At 43.1% G+C, this 17,509-nt stretch overlaps 2 protein-coding genes across 4 annotated transcripts in view; both read left to right on the forward strand.

Moving 5' to 3' along the window:
- Positions 1–8,043: 8,043 nt before the first annotated feature.
- susd3 (sushi domain containing 3) lies at positions 8,044–13,779 on the forward strand. Its single transcript, XM_084040889.1, has 5 exons — positions 8,044–8,480; positions 10,669–10,863; positions 11,470–11,617; positions 12,741–12,905; positions 12,986–13,779. Exons 1-5 carry the CDS (start codon positions 8,405–8,407, stop codon positions 13,311–13,313), a joined length of 912 nt encoding a protein of 303 aa, XP_083897015.1. The 5' UTR covers positions 8,044–8,404; the 3' UTR covers positions 13,314–13,779.
- A 16-nt stretch (positions 13,780–13,795) lies between these two features.
- Positions 13,796–17,509, forward strand: part of LOC311010377 (caspase recruitment domain-containing protein 19-like) — a 7,898-nt gene continuing 4,184 nt past the window's right edge. Inside the window, exons 1-4 of one of the 3 annotated variants that reach the window (XM_084040891.1) lie at positions 13,796–13,894; positions 14,192–14,380; positions 16,071–16,216; positions 16,973–17,129. In XM_084040891.1, coding sequence (XP_083897017.1) covers positions 16,133–16,216; positions 16,973–17,129 — 241 coding nt within the window. In that variant the 5' untranslated portion in view covers positions 13,796–13,894; positions 14,192–14,380; positions 16,071–16,132. The other 2 variants (XM_084040890.1, XM_084040892.1) reach the window with 2 other exon arrangements.

The following is a 17,509-nucleotide window of genomic DNA, read 5'->3' on the forward strand; positions in this document are numbered from 1 at the left end:
AATACTAAATAGTATGAAAACAAAGTCATTTAAAAGGCCAGACAGACAGACAGACAGACAGACAGACAGACAGACAGACAGACAGACAGACAGGCTCCGTCTCCTCCCTGTTTTTATGGTGGGGAGGGCTCCAGAGTCCTCTAACCTCAAGTCTGTTTTTTTTCTTTTCAACTAATCCCTGACTTTTCTTATCCAGCCACTCTTTTTCCCAACAGCAGAATTTCATGTTTATTGGATATTTAGATAATCTGAGTTTGTAGTGTTACTTCCTCCGAGGTCGCCGTGGGAACCGCATCGTGTCGAGTCAACCTCCATTACAGCTCTCTAATGGCTCTCGTCATCGAGGCTGCAGGTCTCTCTGCCTGAGCCATTATCAGTAGTAAATGGATCATTAGTGGACGGTTGTGTAGTGAAAACATTTCAGATGATGATTATGCTTTTCCTTCTCACAGCAGCAGAGGATGGAATGGTTTTAATGGGAAAAGCTGGCCCATGCCACTGGAGCGTAAGCCTCTTACCAGCTGTTTGTTTGGCCCAGAAACATTTTTGCATTTCCCAAATCTCTGAGTTCTTCACCCTGCTGACCTTCAGATTGGGGGGGGGGAAACGGGGAAAGAACAAACGACCTCTCTCCTCTCACGTCCCGTTCTCTTCTAAGCTCGTTATCTCTCCAGTCTTCGGTCGACTGCTCCTGGCCGCTCCACCGCTTCCTGTCCACAGTGACACCTCGCCATAACAGCTGATGGATTTGGCATTAAATCAGGTCCAGACAATCCCGGTCCCTCAAGGAGGATTCATGAGAACTTTGGTGTGACCCTGACTTTTCTATGTCGAGCCCACAGCACCTCTAAAAGTTTGATCGAATGCCCATTCACCTCGGCTGTACGACTGAGGTTAATGCAAGGAGTAGCAGTTCCACATGCTCTTGATCACACTCGGCTCAAAGGGGGGCTGGTCCCTGGGCATCCAAGGGGGGGTCAGGACTCTGGAGACCACCAGGGGGGGTCTCAGGGTCATAAACATAGTTTCACAAAATCAAGTACCAGTTATTGGACTTTTCTCCAATCTTGATTTTATTTTTCATCTCCACGAGGATCATGCGATAGGAAGGAAGTGTGAGTGAGTGAGTGTGCGTCTCTGTGTCTGTCCACAGCTAATCTTACATTCCAGCATATTATTTTGGATGCCTAGAAGCTCAAGGACCTCTCCTGGTCGGGGTGAGTAACAGCTCTTCATCATTATTTGTTGCCTGTTTTATACTTTCAACTGCCTGCTGATTACACAGGTGATTGCACATTACATTACATTTAGTTTTGTTTTTGTGAACAATTGAATAGTATTAGAGGCCTCTTAAAAAAATAAAAACGGCCTAAAGATGCCGGGAAGTTAAAACTGAAACTGAGATCCTCCCTGATTGGTCCACAGACATCAGGCGGCTCACTTCTATTGTATTGTACCTGCTGTATCGACGCCCCCGTGTCTGAAACCATCTTTCTCTCTTTTCTGCATTCAGCAGTGAAGCAACACTTCTCCTTTCCTGTAAAGGAAGTGGTTCGAGCGTTTCCTGCTTCTTTTCATGTTTTCTCCCCGACACAGTTTCGTGGTATTGGGTGCGGCGAACGCGAGCTGATGCAAGTTTGTTCTTTCGACAACTCAAACGATAAAATGATTCAGGGAATCTAATTTCACAACTATTGTTCTTGGAGGGATCATAACATCACAACCCCTTGGCCTCTTCGCTGAAACACAAATCCATCAGACCCTTCGGGGTGGGGAAATGTCATTTAATTATAGGATCTGAAGGTGTGTGATAGAGATTTGCTTTATGATGATTAATCGCTGTTATAGCAACAACAAATCACAGAAAAAATGTTGCAGCCACTGGAGAGAGAGTTGGTCATCCCATCATTATTTGCTAATTAGAAATCTCTAAGCTCGATTTGATGATGGATATTTGTATATCAAGTCCCAAATAAACCTAATATCTCATTTATCCCGCTGAGGGATAAATGTTAATGTAAATGTGTGTGTGAACACTTTCCCTAGATGTAATTCTGCTGCAGCCCTAAACGAGCACCACCTCCTCATGAAAACACACTCTGGACCTGAATGTCTTATTACACAGAACATCGAACATCTCATCAGCAACGCGGCGCCATCCAAAGCTCGCCAAAATAAACATTTGGAATAACAGCAATCATTTTAAAGAGACGCTTCATTTGGCCACAGCGTGTACATTTTTAAAAACAGGCAGAAATATGCAGCTGAAGGAAGTCACGATGTCCACAAACAGGCCGCAACCTTCGGAAAAGTGAAGCCATGCAAATGTGCCTTGAGCTTGCATTCTCTCTACTCGCCATCAGGGGGCGACTCCTCCGGTTGTAAATGAGAAAATGTCCCTACATCAGCATGTTCATTTAGTAAATTGAAACCCAAATAGATGCTAAGAACGCGGCTGCCATGTGATTGGCAGGTCGATACCACGAACCTTTGCTACCATCGCTACTGTTGCTACAAATGCAATTAGCTACGAAGTTTATTTTAATAGTTATCTGTAAAGTTTTTAAATTATGGAAAGTTTGTTAACAGCACGGTTGCTACTCAGGGGTGCCAAGTCTGAAGTACCTTGAACTTGCATTCTCTCGACTGGCCATCAGGGGGCGACTCCTCTGGTTGTAAAAAAGAACGTCAGATTGCAAGGAAGTGTATGAGTAAATGACCCTATCGGTCCAAATATGGTCACTTCTGTTCAACTGGTTGCAAAAACAAATCCAAGATGGCAAAGTCGTATCAGGAAATATACATTTAAACCAACAAAGCCGTCGAGTTGCGATGAAGTCCATCAGAGATCATAAATATCTTTATTTCTTTATTGAAGATGCACCATTTTTAGCCAAATCCAAGTAAATACTCATTCTGGAGACGACATTCAGCATCGAAGAGGTTTTAGAGAGAAACTCTTAACGGACTGACATCGTGTGCTGTTTGCTGAAGTTCTTTCAAACGTCCCTTTAATATTAATAAGCTGCAGCTTGTGTATTTTGGTTGTGAGAGACAGAAGAGAAGAAGAGATTGGATGAAGTTCACAGTGGAGCCAGCAGACCGTGGCGGACCCTGACATATTTCTATTTCCTCCGTCGTGGAACTCAGTGACTTGTCACTTCAACTCTTCAAACCTTATCGCTCTCCTTTCTGCTTCCTCTCACTCCATCCATCCTCGCCTTCTTCCTCCAGACTCTCGTTTCTCATCTGTTGCCTTCGGTGCCGTCGCCCTGTTAGCTCCTCGTCGATACCTCAGCGGGAATCGTCCCCCTGTTGCCCCCGGTGACGGATGTCTGAACTCTTAAGGAACCTGCCAGGTTCTAGTTGTTATGTTTCTTGCTGCCTCTTTCTTTATGTTTCTTTTTATTCGTCTATTTCCCGTTTTTCTGTTGTTCGGTGAAACGGATCTGAGCCTCTGGCTGGAGGCTTCTGTCAGAGGATGCATTTAACTGGAATTTAATGTAACAGCTGACTGCTCGCTCTTTACCTCTATGAAGGGTGTGAAAAAACGGATTTCTCCTCAGGGGACAAAAAGTACGACGGCATATTATCATCACCTTAACGAGGCGTTGTCACACGTTGTGATGGATTCATTAATTCATACGTACATTCATGGGAAGTTAGCTAGCATCGATCTTAGCATCGTAATAAACCTGCAAATTTGCTACTTTCTCTGAATATTGCCCCCCTCTCTCGCCAGTAATTAAGATTATTTGAAATATTTTCGTTTTAAGGAATGTGACATGAATTTGAATAAAAAGATGGTCATGGTTCCCAGATGATGAATATTACTGTTCTCTTGTCCCCATCATGGCATCCACATTGTTGAATTGGATTCAACACTTAATCTTCTGGGAGGAATTATTGTCCAATACTTTGCTTTATGAGCAAATGCTCGCAAAACCAGCGACATCCCCCATTCATGCAAAACTACTGGATATTATTTAATTTTTTTTACTATTTCTTAACACAACAGAGCATTCCCCTGACATTAGACCTGAGAAAATAAATTAAATAAAATAAAAAAAAAAGATGAATGGAGATCAACAGAAATTAACCAAAAAAACACATTTTATAAATAATAATTATGGAATAGAGATAAAAAAAAATCGGCTAGATAAAATAGAGCAAATTACAATAAAAAGTGCTAAATATAGGTACATACACACATGTAAATAAAAGTGATACAAATAGACAAACAACTATAATAAATTAAGTTATTAAGTTAGTCGTTATTCATAAATCAAACTTAAAACTGGAAGTGAGCATGAAAGTTAAAAAGGACAGAACCAAAACGACATAAATCATGCACACAGGACCGCATTTGCACGCATACATTATGTGCCACATGGCCACTAATCCTCTTACGTCCCATCAGCATATTAAATATTAAATCAAATATCTGCTGGCATTGTTTCATGTGCTGTTTCCCGTGTGTGTGATATCAATACGACATCAGTGGCTGTAGCGAATGAGCATCAATTTATGCTTTGTGGTATTTCCCCCCTCGCTGTAAAAAATATTGTCTATTAATAGTCTTTGAGCTTGTTTAGCTGAAAGGAAGTGAAGCCTCACAGTTGTTTTCAGGCGATATCTTTAAGTGCCTCTTACATCTAATGTCTTAATATCACACTCTTGTGTGATGACAACCAGCTGGAGGAAGCTTATGGGATATTAAAGTAAAAGTTTGCTCTTCAAACTGCCTTACCAAAAAAAGAAAAAGGAAGCTTGATGTCTCCGCCACAGTGGTTCTGTCCCTCGCCGTCTGAGGAAACGCTGTGCATCTGTAAATGCCTTGCAAGCTGTGCACGTCTGTGGCCAAGCAATGCTTCATCAACTCTCTCTCATTCTTCCTGCTTTCTCACATCTCTTCTCTGTTTTTCTCTCCCGGCGTGTGCCGACGGAGGTGCAGATTTATTGAGAGGCCTCTCAGTTGCCGACGGCAACAATACCAGCCTGGAACAAGTGATTTATTCAGAGGTTACAGACAACGGGAAACAAGAGACGTTAATGACATTATGGACAGATCACCGGGTGACTTTGTGTTGTTTGTGTTGTTTATAAAGTAGTCTCGACCAGTGGTTTGCTCAGCGGTACAAAGGCAGTCCGTCCTTAATGAACTGCTGCAGGGATGACGTGTTTCCTGTTGGCCGTTCCCCCAGAAGTGAGCGTCGGCTTCACTCCTGACTCGTCAACTTCCGTTGTCTGATTCTTACTCACGTTATAAGTAGCGCCACAAGTCGGAGACTCCTTTTGTTGTAATGTATGGAGAGTTGTGCACACAGTGCCATTGCTAATACGCCATGTAAACTGAGTTGGTGCAGGCTATGCTAACTTTTAGCGCTCATGCATGACTGTAGAATAAAGTAAAATCTCTGTTACATCGTCCGTCAACTCTCTGAGCTAATCAGCTAACTATAACGCCAAACTGTTAGCTACCTCTTAGTGTCATTATTAGACTGACTGACTATAAAGAGCGAGGTCTGGGAGCAGAGATGGAGGGGGGGTCAAACAAACACAGGACTTTCACTCAGGAGACCATTGTTCATGTTCAGGTATCGACGGATTGGTCCATCAACCACACTCTTTTTTCCCTGAACCCAACTTCCTGTGTGGATGGAAGTTTATTTTACATATTCATTATGCTAAATCACGTCCTGGTTGCTGCAGCACTCTGTGAGATTATGATTAAATGGTTTCTGGCAAGTTTTCAGTCTTAATCACTCTATTTCTTTAAAAAAAAGGTAATTCTTCAGCTGAAAATATTGCTGTTGTTGCAGGTTTGTGATGCCTCATAATCTGGAGCCGCCGGGTAGAATAAGATAGTTGCCATATGGACGTTGCCGCGTTGCCTTTACCGTCACCGACTAACTGACCAAGGGCACTTTGGAGCCGACACCGTCAGGCTCCTCCACCCACGCAGACCTCAGACCATATGTGACCCGGTCTGAGCAGCACGTCTGTGAGGTGGTGCCCCCCTCCGTCTCTGCTTAATTACCTGTGTGATGGATCGGTCCTCTCCACCCAGCAGAGCCACGATCGTGTCACACTGTGTGTCGGGGGGAAGAGCGGACACGTGAGGCCAACCATGCTTACCCCACCTTTTCTCCTCGGTTTGCCTGTAGGTACACTTCTCAGATGACGGAGAATGAAGTAGAAGCTACTGAGAGTCCAAACTGTACCTGCTGAGACTACGCCAGAACACATTAGCCGTTGCTGTGGCAACCGTCTCAAAATCACAAGAGGAAACTGGAACATTTGAAGCAGAGTCATTTCTTTTTTTTTTTAAATGTCCTTGTCCGCAGTGTGTCCTCCTCCTCTAAAGGTCACAAACATATTCAGGGAAGCTCGAAACGTTGACGTTACTGTTACTCTGCAGCTAAAATGAAAAAATCATGGATTTAACTCACGTGCAACAACATCTGGGAGCCTTTTTTTGTTGCATAGTTGCAAAAATTTTAAAATAATAATAATATAAGGCACCGTGCTGCAGTGATTTGTGATATAATTAATCATTAATACAGTTTATAATGTAACATTATAGTGTGACATTTGGGTCAATAATCGTCAAGCACAGGTGACTGCTTTGGTGGGGGGGCTTGGGCCAGCCCTGACAATGAGGGCTTGATAAGCAGCTTGTTTGAATTTAGAGACTCAAGTGAGAAGACTTTTTCATCAGTTATGCCAGAGGTGCCCAACTCTGGTCCTGGAGAGCCACTGTCCTGCGTGTTTTAGGTTTCTCTCAGTTCTTACACACCTGATTCTAATGATGTGCTCGTTATCAAGAAACTGAAGCTTGTCACAGGTTTGAAAATCATTCGAATCAGGTGTGTTAGAGCAGGGAGAAACCTAAAACATGCAGGACAGTGGCTCTCCAGGACCGGAGTTGGGCACCCCTGAGTTATGCTAATATATTCGTGCCTGATGAGGCAAACTGCTGTGTAAACAGGGGCTCCTTGTGTGTTTAAGGGTTTAAAGTGATGGGGGGGGGGGGGGGGGGGGGGGGGGGTGCTCAGGTGACCCATGGAGACACTTACCACCCACAGCAGAAGTCTCTGCATGCCCAGAATGCTTGAAGGAAATGAGGCAGAAGTGCTGCTTTCTGAAGAGAATGCAAAGTGGAAAAAAAAACAGGAAATGTCTCACAGAGGTTCATACTATTACATGTGTCTGCGTAGAAGTATTCTCTCCAGTTTGAAGTAAATGGATGTTTTTATTTGGTGGTCATCATCATCATCATCATCATCATCAACATCATTCCATGAGCAGTCACCCCTGGTTTACTCATTCTGAGAACGATGTCAGTTATTCAGATTACATAGACAGCCACATGACTCCGCAACAACCAGAGACAGAGAAGTGAGATAATAAAAAAAACAACCTGTCTGACATGTTCTCACGGCAGCACTTTGGGTGTTTTTTACACACAAACGTGTGCTAATGTCACTGAAACATCTCTCCTATGTTTTAAACCCTTATTTCTTGTATTAGACCATTATTTTGGTGTTTTTTGTTTTTTGCACTATTGTACTTTCCTCTTTGCTGCTGTAAATTCCAGACTTTTGGACTAATAATAGTAGAGGATTATCTTATTTTATCTTATCTTATATTACTCTGACTTTTCTACTTCTAACTGCTGCAACTTTACAACGTTGTTGAAATGAGCATCCTGTATATCAACGTTGAAGCTCAAAAAACAAAAACATATCATGCAAATCTCTTCGAGATGCAGGAACACACATGTGTGGAATGTAATCTGCGCATTAATCTGTTAATATTATTATTATATATTCCTTTAAAATATCTTTGTTTCGGAGCATGTTCGACCCTGTCTGGAGCATCACATGCTGACTGACTCAGACGGAGCAGAGGTACGACATCCTGCCCACAAAGAGCGGTTTGTGTGTGTGTGTGTGTGTGTGTGTGTGTGTGTGTGTGTGTGTGTGTGTGTGTGTGTGTGTGTGTGTGTGTGTGTGTGCGGGTAGTTACTCTTCACCGTCCCTGCTCACAGAGCGCAGACATCCAACTTGACCCGACCTGATGTAATCCTCCACACAAAGTCATTTTTCGCTTCGCTCGACAGTCTCGACGGATCACATCGCGTCTCTTCATCCGCTCACACGGCCGGCACACAGCGCCGTCCCGCCCGGGGGAATTCAAAAAACACATTTATATTTATATACGTTACAAAAAAAAAAGTGCATTGTGGGAGGACAGAGCTGCTGACTGGTGGAAGAGGCGGCTTGTTTACCCGGTACCGGGCACGGAGGGGCACCGTTGCGCAGTGTTTTACGCACAGCCAAGGAGCGGTGGTGGAGGAGGTGGAGGTGGTGGAGGAGGGGGTCGTCTGTTTGTCAGCACCATGTCAGCGGCGACGGCTTCTACGGCAGACGTGCCCGGGACGGTTTTTACCAGCAAAGATGAGCGGAGTCAGTCAGGTAAGACTGAAAAATATAATAATTTAAGGTCCTAGGATGTTTGTGAGGCTTCTACTGTCAACATGAAGGCTTGTAATTTAATATTAGCATATTTCTGTGAGAGGGTGAATTACTAATTGTTGAGAGATTTACTGTGTGTACCTTTAAGTTATATTTCCTCTGAAATACCCCTTATGGATAGTCCATAGTACATATATAACTATATAAGGTACACATATTTCCAATAATTGCTCTCAGGTTAATAGTAAAGGAAAGGGCTATTCATGTAAGGCATTTAAATACTATGTTTTATTATTTCTATTTTATTTTTCACTATAAATATATGTTTGAAATATCTGAGAAACATAAATCCCATTTCTGAAGCCATTTTAATGGTTAAGTTTCATTTTAAGGATCATATAATCTATCTTTTTTTTGGTTAACTTCATGCAAAGCGCTCGTCCAGGTGCCACCATGTGTTTATTTTAGAAGAGGAAGTGAAAGGGGAGGTCGACCCGTCAAGGGTGGTTTAATGCGAAAAACTCCTCAGCCAATGCATGGTTGAGATAACCATCTCACACACATGCTCACGCAGCACACACATAAAAGCGATGCTCTCTGTTCGGGGAAGTATTTATCCCGGTTGAATGTAGTCTAGAGTCTTGAAATGACATCAGAAGCGTGTAATTGTTAAAAAAAAGTGAATCAATTTAGGAGGAATTGGAAGGGATTACCTCACAAACTTCTCGAATGCAGTAACCATGTGGGTTCTGAAAAGTGAAGCCAACGCTGAAGTGCCTTAAACTTGCATTCTCTCCACTGGCCATCAGGGGGCCGACTCCTCTGGTTGCAAAAAGAAGTCTGATTGTATAGAAGTCTATGAGAAAATGTCCCTACTTCAGCATGATATTCATTTAGTAAATTAAAACCCAAATGATGATGGGGGTGGCTGCCGTCACTACCATCACTACCATCGCTACTGCCGCTACCGCCGCTACCGCCGCTACCGATGCAATAAGCTACTAAGATTATTTTAATACATATGTGTTACGTTTTTTTTAATTATGGAAAGGTTGTTAACAGCTTCACACCAGATGCAGTACGGTTGCTACTCGGGGTGCCGCTCTTCTTTCTAATTATATCACTTTTGCATCACAAATTATACTTCAACAGTCACGTGACTAAATGCGACTTTCTTGCCGTGCAAAATTATCTTTGCGAATTGACAAACATCATATTTGTAATTCATGGCACAATCCAAACAGGATCAAACTGTTATTTGTCTCACATCATTGACGGCCGTACTGATATTTAACCACCAGAAAGGAGGCGGGACTTCGCTTTTCTATTTGAGATTGAGAGCATTTTCGATTGGCTCTCACGTCTGGGCCGGCGGATCGTGGCTAGCGGTGCTAACAGTAAAAAAAGGATGTTTTGGTGGAGCTAACAGAGTTTATCTGAGGGGGAACCGGAGGGTGGGACGTGGTTGTAACCGCCAGGGGCAGTGCAGAGTTGAGGGGAGAAGCTCGGATAACAACACACACTGAGAGCAACGTCATCCTCTCCTCACGTACTCCACTGTATCTTTACATAAAGTCGTAATTTGCTAATGTCGTTTATTTGCTCCTTTTAAAAGTTACAAAGAAAAGAATCCCAAAATCTCTCCTCGAGTCCGTGGCTGTTGAGTTCCCGGGTTCGGATCACATCACCCTTCCCTTCCCCGTTGGAAATCACCGACCTGATGTCATGCAGTTTGTTTGCATTCCTGCAGCTTGTGTCATGATGAAGTGATCCTGGGGTGTTGTGGGTTCTTCATGCCAGACGGAGACCTCCGCCCCTCCTTTAACACGCCGAGCCGAGCTGGATGATAGCCGCTTGTTCCTCCAGATGTTGTTTTACTCGCGGGCCTTTTTCTTGAATGATTTATCACACTTCCTGCTTGGATGCAGCGTCGTGCAGACCTTCAGGGGGGTTCGCCGTCATCCCACTCTGACTCTCCTCTGCAGGGCTCCCTTCTCCTTTGTTGTCTCTAATGAACTCATCCTGCTGAAAGCAAATTGTCTTTTGAACGTGAATTATACATGTTGTTCGAACGTTAGCTGAACTTGTGTCCTCCGTCATCTGAGAACTTCCTTTCTGATGATTAATCTGCAACCACGATTTCATCACAGCCGCTGCTGTTTTTGTTTTTTTCTCTCTCTCTTCCCAGGTCAGATCCAGGCCCAGTGCACCCCCAGGCCCCTGCCGGCCCTCGGCACCCAGAGGATCATCCAGGGCAACGGCACCACCGTGGGCACGGTCATTTCACTGCAGTGTCCAGCCAAGCACAAGCTGGTGGGGAGCGAGCTGATGTGTGTGATGGTCACCAACAGCACCCACTGGGTGGGGGAGACCTACTGCAAACGTGAGGAGCTGACTAACACCTCGTGTATATATATATATATATATATATACACTTTATATGTAGATGGTCCAAATGCTTTTAATGAGAAATTTAGCTAGCGGCTGCAAAATTGTCCCCCCGAGCTCTCTGCTAATTACTGGAGATTGTGTGTGTATATATATATATATATATTCAACTTTATGTGGTGGGCATTGTGGCTATGGGCAATGTTACACCGAGACACTTAAGGTATGATTTGGCTTTGCAATAATTAATTCTCTCTAAATTATGTGCGGACCCATTTGAGAGAGAATTATTTTCTTGCTTGGGGATGAAGCTCATTAAAAAAGTTTAATATTAATGCAAATTGGAGGCAGAGAGGAATAATTTAAAGCAGGTGTGCGGTTAGAGAAAAAAAAAATATCTTAATTATGTTTCGGGTTCAATCATCGTGGGAGAGAAAGTTTAAGAAATGAATGATTTCTGTCCGTTCTCCTCCAATGAAAGACTGATCTGTAAAGGTGGAATGGTCTGATAAGGAACATAGATTTTGCAGCATGCTGAATGGAGCCGCCTTAACACGCTGAGAGCTACCTGTAAATAAAGTCTCCTCCTGTCGTCCTGCAGCTCTGTCGCCCTACGAGGACTACGGTTTCCGCGTGGCTGTGCTGGCCTCCATCGTGAGCTCCGCCATCATCTTCTTCATGTCCGTGGCCTTCATCACCTGCTGCTTGCTCGACTGCATCAAAGAGGACAAACGGACGGAGAACGAGAGGTGACTCCAACGTATACAGTGCTGCAGTAGAAGCACTCATTTAAGCTCACTCAGGGTTGAAATGGTGGAGAAACAAAGTCGGTATTTTTGGGGGGATCTGGTGGAGATCTGGGGCAGGACTTGCTTTTTTCCTTTTTTTGTTTAAAATCTGAATACCAAGCTACAAGCTAATTTTAAAACCAATATAAAAAGCTGAATAATTGTCAGAAGATAGCCGGCGAGTTCCCAGATTGCAGACTTCTCCTGCCCGAATGTGATTGATTAAAACTGCCTTTTCCCTCTGATTTAAAGTCCACTCTCTAATTTAACTGTCCTACCTTAACCATCTAAACGTTATCTGTCCATTCTAACTTGTTTATTTTGTATTTTATTGGTTGTTTTTTGATTCGCTGTACCGTGTCCTTGAGGGTTCTGAAAGGCACCTATATATAACATTTATTATTATTATTATTATTACTAATACGAAAAAAACAGAACTGTTCTGATGCCAAATCAACTGTTCCAATTAACTTTCATGGACTGACAACACTCTGTGAAAAAGGTTAAAGCTGTAGGCGAAAACATGGACAACTCCCAATCCTGGACATCGCCATGGTAACAACCCGTCAATCACAAAAATAGAAACTATAGCATAACCTGCTTTACAACATTTGACTATTTACTAAATGAACTAAAGATTGAGACGATAAACTCGTGTTTTCAATGTTTCCTGAGGTAATAAATCAGACGTCATTTTCTCATACAATCTACATCCAGATGAGTCGCCCCCTGCTGGCTGTTAGAAAGAACGCAAGTTGTTTTGACCAACACAATGGGGACTCACTCACAGAAAAAATCATAGTTACTGGAATAAAAACAAAAATTCCACATAAGTATTAGCTAATAATCCGTTGTTGTAAAAGTACTGTCAGCAAAATGTACAGGAAGTACAAATTCTGTGAAGCAACTCATATCTGTAACTGTTAATGTCATAATAACAAGTGAGGTCGAAGTTTTAAGTCATAGAAAATGGAAACAATCAAAACTGTAAATTGTAAATTAACTTTGTTCTTCGTCATTTTGAGTGATGTGAAGTAACAAAGTAGGGCGTTATCAGTCAGAAATGTTTGTTTTTTTTAAACAGGGAGTCTGATATGCGTCAGTGGGAGGAGCAGGCCCTTCACCGGGAGGACCCCCGGTCTCGCTACAGCCATAAAGGCAGGAACAACAACAACAATAACACCCAGGAGAAGGTGCTTTCCCTGTGGGACACCAGTGCAGCCGTGTGTGACAACACGGCCGCCTGCAGGTGAGACGAGGACTGACTTTTAATGAAACGGACAACATTTAAATGTCCCTGAAACAACTTCCTGTTCTTTTCCTCCACAGATGTCATCAGCAGTACGCCTTTGGTGCCGCCTGCTCGTACGGCGCCGCCCCGCCACTCTCCATCCTCCCCGGCCACGATTACCACCGGCCTCTCTTGACCCGAAACCCAGAGTCCACACACGTCTTTGCTCCACCTGAATACAACGGACCCCCTCAGCCCTATAACCCAGACCTGGTCCAGACCTCAGGGGCGTGGCCCGGATCAGCGTGGCCCTACGGAGGACAGCAGAGCACTTTCTCAGGAGGGATCCCGTCGAACACGGACGAGTCCAGCACGAGGAATATGAAACCTGACAAAGAATCTTCCATTCGGATTATATCAGTGTGAGGACACGTGATCCAGGACTCAGTCAAGACCTTTGTATGTGGACCAGATCTGCTGGTCTGGAGGATGAGGACTGCAATAAGTACTGGTGGGAACATTCCTGATCTTGTTGAAATGATAATGCTCAGTATAAAGGCACAAGAGACTCATGTGCCTTTTGTAATCTGTAATGGCACACTGCCCTCTATGGGAAAAGAGGAGTCATTGCACTTCCAGGACACCGGCCCCCCTATAATTAGAGGGTCCAGCAACCTACATGTCCTCAGTTGAACTGTTCAGAAACCTTTTCAAATTGTTGTTTTAATGATTAAGGTGTTGAATGGGACATAGTTTACAACATATTGTAGGTTTTCTTTTTTTGGGGGGGGGGGGGGTCTATTTGTTGGGGCAAGAGAGCAGCTGGAAACACCGGCCAGTATGTAAATATGATTTTTAAAGAATGTAAATAAAACAAAAAGACTTCTATGATAACGATGTGAGACTGTATTATGAAGGAGGGAATACAACTGTGTACATTTATGGCTCTGAAGGACCGAGGCAGCAGCAGCGTGAAGTGAAAGAATTTATTACTGACAAGAAAAAAGGTAAGAAATTATTATTATTATTATTATTTATTTTTAAATTGTTTTATTGTATTTATTTATTATAAGCCGATTATTAGTTAATATAGTAGTAGTATTTAATATTATAGTTATTTGTATAACCACTCTTAATATCAATATTATATTACTATTATCAATATTAATATGATTGGTATTATACGACGATTATTATTATTAATAGTAGTAGTATAAATATTATCATGATCATCCTTGATATAGATATAAATAGGCCTATAATCAATATTACCGTTATTAATATTACTCATACGCCAATTATAGCTGCTGCTAATCTGCCTGCTGTCAGCTGGGCGGACGGATAATCACCACGTGGGTGTGAGGACAGTCACGTGGTCCCGCCTGTCTGGAGCGGTGCAGCGGGGCGAGCAGGGACCGTCACACCGGGGAGACCAGGAAGTCCTGCCGGGGTCGGAGGGCTGTTTGTCCGTATGACAGGTTTGTGAATCACCGGTAAGATGTTTCGGCTCGTTTCGGGATCATGTACAGAAACGCACGCGCGCTGACGTCAGCCTATAAATGACCGCCTGCTGTGCTGCACGCCACTTGTTGCATGAAAATCTCGCGTTGTAAGTTTAGTTGTTGCCATGGCAATGTGTTATCATCATATTGGCCCAAGGTTTAATTTTGGACTAATGTGGAGAAGTTTTTGGGCAGCCGGTAATTAAAACATAATTTAATTTAATGGAGCCATCCAGTATTTATTTAAAAAAAACAAAAAAACAAGATGGGCATGATGAGGCTTCTCTGTGAGTTGCATCTAAATCTGAAATCACAGAATCATTTCTCTCACGAATGAGGATGAGGCAGTTTTATTTAATGGTGTTTGTTTAATAATGTGATTGAATACAATTATGATAAACTGGACGAACAAATGACATCACCGCTTTCTTATTTGCATGTGGAAGAAAATTTGAGAAGAAGTTTGCTTTTGCAACGATTCGTCACAAGCGGCTCCCCTTCACCAAGACTTACTGGGGGACACTTCTGCACCGCACACCACCCTTTTTCATCATAACAGCCCCCCAGTCTCTTTCCACGCCTCCGTTTTGATGCCTAAATGAGCTGGGGAGCAAAACAACAACATTTGTCAAGAAAATGTGGCGAAATCTTCTGGCCCTCGTACTTTAAACCTCCTCCAGAATAAAGCCCCTGAATGCCCCATCGATGGTGTTTGGTATTTACCTCCGGCCTTTGCTTCCCATCACGCCACCTGGCTGTTATTTGCTGTTCACACATAAAGTGTTACCAAATGCATTTTTTTTTACAGCAAGCGCGTTCACCTTTTGCTTTAAAACGGGAGAAAATAAACCTCTTAGTCATTTATTTTCAGAACAGGACCGATGCCAAGACCCAGCTTACTAAGAAACCTCCGGGCCGCTGTAAGACCAGACATAAAAACCTGCAGGGCTCATCAATTAGATGTTGTTGTAGCGTGCTCTTAATTTTACAGGTTCACGATATAAAATGAGTTCATCACGAAGTGCCTTAAACTGTCATCCTCTCTGCTGGCCACCAGGGGGAGACTCCTCTCTGGTTGTATAGAAGTCTATGAGAAAATGGTCCTACTTCTCTCTGCTGGCCACCAGGGGGCGACTCCTCTCTGGTTGTATAGAAGTCTATGAGAAAATGGTCCTACTTCTCTCTGCTGGCCACCAGGGGGCGACTCCTCTCTGGTTGTATAGAAGTCTATGAGAAAATGGTCCTACTTCTCTCTGCTGGCCACCAGGGGGCGACTCCTCTCTGGTTGTATAGAAGTCTATGAGAAAATGGTCCTACTTCTCTCTGCTGGCCACCAGGGGGCGACTCCTCTCTGGTTGTATAGAAGTCTATGAGAAAATGGTCCTACTTCTCTCTTGATGTATTATCTCAGTAAACATTGTAAACATGAGTTTATGGTCTCAATCTCTAGTTTCAAGTCTTCTTCAATCCAGCATGATGTTCATTTAGTACATTATGGTCCATTTAGAGTCCACCAGACCAGAAAGCAGGGGATGCTTTAGGGGGCGGGGCTTACCTGCTGATTGACAGGTCCATTTAGAGTCCACCAGACCAGAAAGCAGGGGATGTTTCTCAGAACTTTATCCCTTTCACGGCGTGTCGTCTCTTCTTTAACGTCGTCACCTCTGTCGTTCTTGAGCAGAAGCCGACGGCGACCGCGAGCAGCTCCAGAGGGACGCCCACTTCCTGTGCTCGGATCGGAGGATGGACTCTGAACTGGTTGACAGACTGGTGCTGCAGCTGAACCGGATCTACCCCCAGATACTCAGCGACAAGGAAGCACAAAGGGTAAGTACCGATAATAACACTTCACAAAGTTACGAGGACAACAAAATCATCCTGATTGTCTGTATGGAAGGTCAAGTCGGCCAATGTGATGGGATAAAAAAAAAAGGTATTTAATATGAGAAAATCAAAATAATGAGTTTCTTTCTCAATATGTTGATTTAGTATCTCAAAACAACGAGTTACCATCTCAGAATAATGAGTTAGTGTCTCATTGTTTTGAGGTTCTTTTTCAATATTTTCAGTTCTGTCATAATCTCATTATGAACGTTACATTTTATCCTGAGAGACCAAATATTAAAGTTTCTCATTATTTTCAGATACTAACTCTTTCTTTTGTGAAGCTAACTTACATTTACATTTACATTTAGGTCATTTAGCAGACGCTTTTGTCCAAAGCGACTTACAATAAGTACATTTGTCAAAAGAAGGAAACAAAGAAACCACGACGTATCATTGCCGATGCAGTAAGAGCTAAAAATAGAACAAGTGTTAGGTCCTCATCTGAGTAAAGTAGTACTTCAAGGGCAACAGTGCTACCATCTGAGTGCTATAGGTAAGGTTTTTTTTTTTTTTTTTTTTCTTGCGGGGGGGGGGCGAGGGAGGGTGTCATTAACTCATCATTATTTTGTGAGTTTCTTATAATGACTAATAGGATCTGGCAGAAGTGGGCTTCCATAGGTCCTACAGTTAAATGTGTTTAGCTGAATCAGAAGCACAGCGTTCAGGTGTGATGAATCAGCCTGCGTCTCCCTGCAGTTCAGGACCCTGAGCGTGCCCACCAAGGTGAGGCTACCTGAGCTGCTGAAGCACCTGCATCAGAAGGGCGAGGAGGCGTGTCACGACTTCTACAGAGGACTTCACATCCACGCCGAGGACGTCTACGCCGGCCTGCCCAGCAGAGTCCAGCGAAGAGGTAGGGCCAAAAATATGATATCCCCATACAGATAATTTCATATCCCCATGACGACACATATCACAATATAACCCATTCTCTGGATGACATAACCACGTGGTAAAGATTCTTTTTTTTGGTATACTCCTGTGTGAATTAAATACTTGATAAATAAAACGTTTTTTCTCATTTAATTAAGAACTTTAGTGCAAAATAAACACAACAGTTTCAAGTGAAATGATAAAGAATACACTGTTATAACTATGCATTGAACTGAGTGGAAAAAACCCACAATCTTCAATTAAAGTCAGTTGCACTGACGTGTGGCTTTAACTCACAGCTTGCACCACTTTTGTGATCTATATTAGTATGTTTACCTCGAAGCGGACGCCCTTACTTTG

This window comes from Eutrigla gurnardus, assembly GCF_963514095.1.
Source record: "Eutrigla gurnardus genome assembly, contig: SCAFFOLD_145, whole genome shotgun sequence".
In the NCBI taxonomy this organism is placed as follows: Eukaryota; Metazoa; Chordata; class Actinopteri; order Perciformes; family Triglidae; genus Eutrigla; species Eutrigla gurnardus.